Source organism: Dermacentor silvarum, chromosome 10 (assembly GCF_013339745.2).
Source record: "Dermacentor silvarum isolate Dsil-2018 chromosome 10, BIME_Dsil_1.4, whole genome shotgun sequence".
In the NCBI taxonomy this organism is placed as follows: Eukaryota; Metazoa; Arthropoda; class Arachnida; order Ixodida; family Ixodidae; genus Dermacentor; species Dermacentor silvarum.
Genome location: NC_051163.1, coordinates 28700617 through 28708301, shown reverse-complemented (window position 1 = coordinate 28708301; position 7685 = coordinate 28700617). Strand labels below are relative to the sequence as shown.

The window sequence follows — 7685 nt, the reverse complement described above, 5'->3', positions numbered from 1 at the left end:
CCGTGTTAATGACAAGGTCCGGCCGCGAGATGAGACACTATAGGTTCCGAGAAATATGGGCACCTCAGTACGAGAACTAACGACCTCTTGTCGTCACCTAGGACGTGTGAAAACATTGCACACCTCGCCAACTGTCTGGACGGTCTTGCGGTTGTATTGACACACACAAAACCGCGGCGGCCCCTTGAGTATATCGTGGCGCGATATACGATGGCTCATTGAAGGCTGACCTGCTTTGTCTTTTTTCCCAGGCTACGCTGGTTGCCACAGGAGAGGTTAGCGAGGGGATAACGTCGATAAATGGTTGCAATCAGCTAGAACGGTTAAAGTTTCGTGAAGCCTCTGTGGCTTCTATTAGCATTAGCTTGCAGCGGTTATCAAAGTGCTAACTGGACTGTTGCTATGACTTAGTTGCTATGGCGTTCTGCTTACGAGAACGACGTCGCAGGTGCGATTCCCGATAGCATTTTTGCATGGTGGGGGAACGCAGAAACGACTGCGTACTTAGATTTAGGTGCACTATAACAAAACTACAGGTGGTCGACATTAATCGGAAGCCTGTCATTACGGCGTTTCTCGTCACCAGGGTGCCGCATTTTTTCACTAGACTGAACTGCGTTCGATTCGATTGAAACTAAGGCCTAGCTCACGTAAAAAAAAAGAAAAAAAAAACGCAAAATGTCACAACTTACGAGGATCCGTTGATTGGTTGCCGTGTGCGTAACCAAAGTAGGACTTGAACGCGTCATATTTGTGAATTTTTACTACAAGAAAACTGCCGATATATGAAAGAATTGCCTAAATACCGCAAGGGATTTCTAATGGCACTGACGGTTGACATTATAAATCTGTATAGAGTCGAAGCGGGCGCATAACTTGGTTATACGCAATATTCCGGAAGATGAACGTGTCTTATGAAGGGTACCTCAGAATGAGGTGATGCCCATTTGATGCGAAACGAATGGGCATCCGAAAGGACGAAAACGAAAACGAACCATACCATTCGAGTATGCGAACACCAAAGAAGCCGAAAACATTCACCATTCAAATCAATTCAGCACTAGCGCATGCACTTGGCGTTTACACTCGTAACGCATGAGCAATGACGAAGCAGATAGAGAATTTTATTGCCCTCGCGTCGCCGATGACGAGTTAAGCCAATGAATTTTTCTCTACGCTTTCCTCCTTCACGGTGAACCGTTCTCTTTATGACAGGGCGTCCGAATTTAGCATCTGGCTTACTGGCCTTGGTATTCAGTCTCACAGGCGGTAACGTGGTCGAATCTTGTTTCCCAAACACGACAGGTCAATTTTTTTAGGCCCGTTTGCGATGTTACTCTAGTCTGTGCGAAAGGGTAACAGAAGATGGGGCGGGGACGACGTGCCGTCTGCCTCTTTGGGGCAACTGTTGCTAGAGACTATCGAAGTTTGATCGCCAAGCCGAAGATGGGGGACAAACGGACGTCGGTGGTGAGGTGGTATGGGGGAGGGCGGATGTCGCACGAAGACTTCAGCGCCCGAACCAGCCCTTCTTTTTCTTGACCAGGCACGGTTCCGGCACAGGCGGCTTGAAGTGCTTACAGACGGTCTCCTTGAAGTGCTTCTGCAGCTTCTTCTGGTAGCGCTTGTTGAATCCGCCGTCGATGACCACGCTGGGCACGTAGTTGATGGGTGGTCGCACGGACATGGTGCGCCAGCCCATCTTCTGCAGGAGAATCTTACCCTGTGCCGACGAGGCGCAGCCGACGATCTTGCTGCTCTCCATTTTGTGCTCGTTACTGCACTTCTGCACGTTCTTCTCGGGCTTCCACCCCTTGAGCGTGCACGCTATGAACGGCAAGTGCTTGTCGGTGTGCGGGTAGAGAGCGATGGCGCATGCGTGGAGCATGCTCGCCTGGCACTCGGGTTGCCCGTGGCGGCAGGTGAAGGTCACGGTCGTGTCGGCGCCCTGCGGTTCCTTCATGCGCGTGCGTCCGAACGGCACCATCTCGACGACGAGGTGCTTGCGCAGAAGCCCGTACACGGGCACCAGCTGCTTGGTGATGAACCACGAGCAGTCCTTGCAGTACGGCTCGTACAGGACGGTCACATTCACCTACGGCAAAATGAAATTGGGGAATCGAATGAAATATAGTCAAACGGCAATCGGTAGAACACACGCTTATTATACGGTGTGACAGAGTATGTATGTATGTATGTATGTATGTATGTGTATGATGTGTATGTATGTATGTATTATGTATGTATGTATGTATGTATGTATGTATGTATGTATGTATGTATGTATGTATGTATGTATGTATGTTGTATGTATGTATGTATGTATGTGTGCGTGCATGCATGTATGTATGTATGTATGTATGTATGTATGTATGTATGTATGTATGTATGTATGTATGTATGTATGCATGCGTTGTAGTGCCGTTAAAGAACCCAGGTGGTCAAATTATTCCGGAGCCCTCCACTACGGCGTGCCTCATAATCAGAACTGGTTTGGCACGTAAAACCCCAGAAAGAAGAAGAAGAATGTATGCATGCATACATGCATTCATGGATGCATGTATGCACGTACCATCGTCACAAAAGTAACCAGCCCCTGCAAACGCGTGCCGTATTGTGCTGAACTGCATCACTGCCCCACCTACTTCTCCACACGTTGAACTGTCTGGTGTCGAGAGCCACTCAGTCCACATGTGTGTCCTATATTACTCACCGGCATGTCCACTCTTCTTGTCGCGCCATGCTCTAGCTTTTTTTTTTATTGCGTTAGTTTGCCTTACGGCATCAAAAGGAAGTGTTACACAAGATTGTGAAGCTTTGTCTCTTGCATAAAGTCGAATAAGGAGCGATGATGAGGGCCAAAGATCCCTTGTGTAAGTCTGGCGGCCGATTAGGGTGGAGACCCACACGTCTCAGATTACTTGGACGAGCTGATTGCAGACCAGGGCACGTCCACAGCAAGTGCTGTAGGTCTGCCTCCCGTAGTGCCGCAGGACAGTACGGGCATCTAGAAGAGGTGCCGATATATCCCCCCTGCGCGCGGATTGACGGTGTGACAGCCGCACTAACGCGAACTCTTCGGAGCTATTTCTCCTCTTGACGGGTGAGGCCACCCGGGAGGTCACAACCACGCGGAGGTATGAGAGCTCGCGTGGTACGCCGAAGAATTTCTTTCTGAATGTCCACTGTTTCAGCGTGCGGATAAGATGGGCACACCAAGCAAGTATGAAGAATTGCTGAACTCGACCCGGCGTCGACATAGGCACTCAGGTCTAGTTCCTGGAACTCCGAACAGGAAGGAGGGCACCGGTGCGGTGGTGTTCACGGAACTTGAGTTTCGATTAGTCACCTGCCGAATGCGACCAAGTGCTTGTTGTTAGTCACCTGGCAGTGGTCCCATGGTGCTAGCGGCGATAAGGATTGATCGACTAAGGGGAAAGTACGGGTCCATGTAATTCGCCAAGGCAGCAGCCTCAAGAACACTACTGTCTTTTATCGCCCGCGCTACGCGTCTTTGACGAATGAGCTCATCAAGTGTGGCTATTATATCAGAGGCTGCGGCAACAGTGGAGGAACGCTGCGAGCGTGGAGCAAGCGGACGCGCTTCACATCGGCTCCGGCAATTTCCCTCTGGTTTACCGAAAATTCCAAGGACCCCGTGAAATTTTGCGTCTACTAGACGGATAACATCCCCGGCCCCGAAGATACCACTCTGGACCAGGTGGGCCAATTTCGGGCCTTTTAGGCCCATTTTTGTCTTCGCCACTTCACCCAGCTGGCCTAACACCCCGGAGCCGGTCTCCATCGTTCTCCGCGGCCGCCATGGCGGCCTCTGCTTGGCGCGGCTACGATGCCGAGACGATGACATGGTCAGAAATCGTCGCTGAAGCCCCGTCTTCGCTTGAACCTTCCACTCCGAAAGAGAAGATAGTGGATGAAGGCCTTTTCTCGTTGGTGCCCTTCGTAACGCCACAACGCCCGAACGCCTCGGTGGTCAACGGACTCTCCATAAGTGCGGTGTTTCTGTGCCTCCGAATACTGCAAGGTCCAACCCTCAGCTCTCGCAAGCAGCAGGGTCGAAGAAATGGCGGCCCACCGCTATGCCTCGACTCCGCAAGAAGATTTCACGATCGTCATCAAGCCCAGAGTGACGATCTCCCTGAAGACGGCCCTGCAGACGGTGAGCTTGGTGCTTTGCTCTCTGCCTATGTAATCCATCTTCGGCGGACATTCTTAGTGTCTGCCCATCTGGGACCAGATATCGTCATTGCCACCACTCAAGACGTCAATGCGGCGAACGCGCTCGCTCGTGAATTTACACTTAATGCTTCCAAAGGCCCCATCCCGGTGGTCGGACACGCCAAAGTCAACGGTGAAGTCTGCAGGGGATTATTACGGTCCATGAGCAGGAAACTTCTACCACCTTGAAATCTAAAGTCCAGTGGCGCGGAGGAGAGATAGCCTTCATCCGCAAGCTGGGGAAGTCGACGATTGCCCTGCTCACCTTCGTGGGGCACAGAGTACCGCGTTACGTGCACTATAACAGTGTGGTGACTGTGGTGCGGGAATATAAGCGGACTATTCCCGCGTGTTTCCGATGCGGCACCATCGGTCACCGTCGAGACTTATGCCCGAATCCTCAAGACAATCGCTGTGGACACTGCGGCGAAACAGTCGCAGTCCTCGAAGACGGCAACATGGCGCCCCACGAGTGCACTCCTTCCTGCATTGTGTGCGGTGGCGGTCATCTTACGGGCTCACAAGACTGCAAAGCCAAATTCCGACGGCTGCAACAACCGGGCAACCCGACCGGTCAACGAACCCAACCTCGGACTGCAGTGCCCTCGGGTCCTGTCACCACTTCAAAGGCTCCCACGCCTAGCAACAAGACGACGAAAGGCACAACCGGACCAGCGCCACCGGCGGGCACCTTGCCTGGCGTGCCCCCAAGTCTCCTCGGTCAACTACCCCGAAAGCGTCACGGGATCCAGACGTCCCTACATTCCAAGACGGGATTTCCCGGCTCTCCAGGCCCTCCGTCTGGCGCACCAAAGAATACGTCTCAGCCCAAGGTAGGCAGCCGAGACGGGCCTCCTCCGCCTCCCCGCACTCCTCTACCTTCTCCCCCACCAAAGCTTCCTCCTCCTCATCCACCCCTTAATTCTGACGTCGCGGACCTCCGCCGCGAGCTCGAGACTCTCCGGGCACAGAATGCTCAACTTAACGCCAAAATTCACGCGCTAGAAACGGCTCGTCCTCCCCGCCCCCCCGCACAGGTAGCTCCGGAACCGATGCAAGTGGTGCCGGCGGACCCGACACCCTCTAGCTCCGACTTGCGTTTCACCGCCCTCGAAAACGCCCTTGCCGATTGACGACTCAGATATCAATTTTGGCCAAATCCCAGACAGCCTTCTCAAGGCAGTCACAGCCACGGTTACGGCCGCCGTGACGACCAACAATTAAGACATGGCTAGAGTCAAACCCCGCTTTTTTACGCCGAACGGACGCCTCAAAGACGCGAGCCGCCCATCAAATTCACCTGACCCATCGATCTAGCCGAACTCTCGGAGGAGCCGGAATCGCTCCCGCTGCAGGTGACGGAACCTGGTCCGGCTCTCCAGGCAATCTCTCTTCAAATCAACATGGCTGCGCCCCCTCCCAACCAACCCCCCTAGAGGCGGCGCCCCCCGCAAAGACAGCAAGCTCTCTCTCTTGTACAGTGGAATTGCCGGGGTTTCAAAGACAGGACGAAACGCGCCCACTTAAGGGCGTACATTGACAATCTCGAACCCCCGCCGCAGTCCTTGCGCTGCAAGAAACCGGAGCTGCGTTAAGCTCTCGGCTTTAACGCTTTTTCAGCGAGACCCGTCCACCTGTCTCCTATCAATAAAGCTACACAGCGCAGGAGGTAGATCTCGACCTAAATCTGGAATATTCGTACGTGATGGTCTCTGTCCTTCCCCTGCGGCGAACAATAGTCCCGTACACATACTTAATATATACTGCCCCCCGAAACTAAAAAACGTCACTTTTTCTAACATCTTTAGCGCAGCGCTAAGGATCGCGGGTCGCGATCCCCTGATGATAGTGGGCGATTTTAACGCCCCCTGTCCCATGTGGGGCTATCGCAAGGAAGAGCCGCGTGGTCGTATTTGGCGGGACTTATATCTACGCTGGGCATCACTCTTCTAACCGACCCGGTCCACCCAACACGTGTAGGGAATTCCGTCACTCGGGACACCTGCCCGACCTTACCCTCACGAACACATCCGACACGCAGACTGGATCAACACCGAGGACACCCTCGTAGCGACCGCTGCATACTGAACACTGTCATTTACACTCGACCCTTACATCGCGCTTTTGCACAAGCCAACTTCCCGACTGGAATGCTTTCCGCCAGGCCCTCCCCGTAACTTCTCTCTTGGAACAAGACTACTCCACTTGGGCACACGGACTCGTGCAAACACTCCGTTCACACGAAAAGCAGATACAGCTTACGACGTGCACCGGACGTGGATAACCACCTGATGAACCTCTGGGAAGCTCGCCGCAGCCTAACCAAACGATGGCGGCGGCAGAAACGCAATCGTAAACTCCGCGCTCGCATCTCTGACCTTACTCAGCAAGCAGCCGAGTACGCTGCCCAGCTCGCAGACACTAACTGGGTAGATAGATGTAACAGCGCAGCAAGACAGATGTCGAGCCGCAACACTTGGCGGCTCTTCAGGAGTCTCATAGACCCTACACAAACACGATCGGAAACCCAGAACACCTCACTCGCGCACTACACAACTTTTCAAGGAAACACGGAGCAGCTAGCGAACGCTTTGCGCTCACAATACCTCAATCAGATCGAGACCCACGAGGGATGGATTATTCGTATGCAGCTGCGATAATCCGGAAATGGATCAGCCTTTCCAGCTTCACGTACCTTCACGCGGCTCTTGCACAAATGCGCAGGGGGACGGCGCCTGGGAGAGATAAGTACAGTCAAACTATTGGCAAACCTTTCAGATCGGGCATACGGAACCCTACTCGAATACATCAACGCCATTTGGACCGGGGACACTTCGTTGCCAGCCGATTGGAAGACATCATTGGTAACCTTTATCCCGAAGGCGGGGAATCGGTAAACATAGACAACCTCCGGCCCATTTCCCTCACTTCATGTGTAGGGAAACTCGTGGAAACGATGGTCCGTGACCGCCTCTCGGAATACTCGAGAGCAAGAACACTTTCGCAGACACCATGTTCGGTTTCCGACCTCAAAAGTCGGCACAAGACATCCTTTTTACAGCTTCATCACGAGATCCTCGAACCCACCGAACACCCACATAACGACAAGATAGTCCTGGCACTCGATCTCAAGGGTGCCTTTGATAATGTTAAGCACGCCGTCATACTAAAGCATCTTAGCGAGACCAACTGCGGCGCTCGTACGTTCAACTATATCAAACATTTCTTAACGGACCGCTTGGCCTTTATACGCCTACAAGAGACCGAGTACGGCCCGTTTGAGATGGGAACACGGGGCACACCACAAGGCGCTGTGTTTGTCCCCGCCGCTTCTCTTTAACATTGCCATGACACACATCCCGACAGGTGGCGGTGTCGATGTTGTTCAGCATGCGCTGTTACGCCGACGACATCACCATCTGGGCCACTACGGGAAACATAGGAGG

At 53.1% G+C, this 7685-nt stretch overlaps 2 protein-coding genes across 2 annotated transcripts; one reads left to right on the top strand and one right to left on the bottom strand.

Moving 5' to 3' along the window:
* Positions 1 to 1510: 1510 nt before the first annotated feature.
* Positions 1511 to 2719, bottom strand: LOC119431440 (GILT-like protein 1). The gene is made up of 2 exons (XM_037698928.1): positions 2714 to 2719; positions 1511 to 2095 (listed from the first exon to the last, which is right to left on the bottom strand). The coding sequence occupies exons 1-2, from the start codon at positions 2717 to 2719 to the stop codon at positions 1511 to 1513; spliced, it is 591 nt and encodes a 196-aa protein (XP_037554856.1).
* Positions 2720 to 4697: 1978 nt separating this feature from the next.
* On the top strand, positions 4698 to 5372 carry LOC119431439 (WAS/WASL-interacting protein family member 2). The gene has a single exon (XM_037698927.1). The coding sequence runs from the start codon at positions 4698 to 4700 to the stop codon at positions 5370 to 5372; it is 675 nt and encodes a 224-aa protein (XP_037554855.1).
* The last annotated feature ends 2313 nt before the right edge of the window (positions 5373 to 7685 follow it).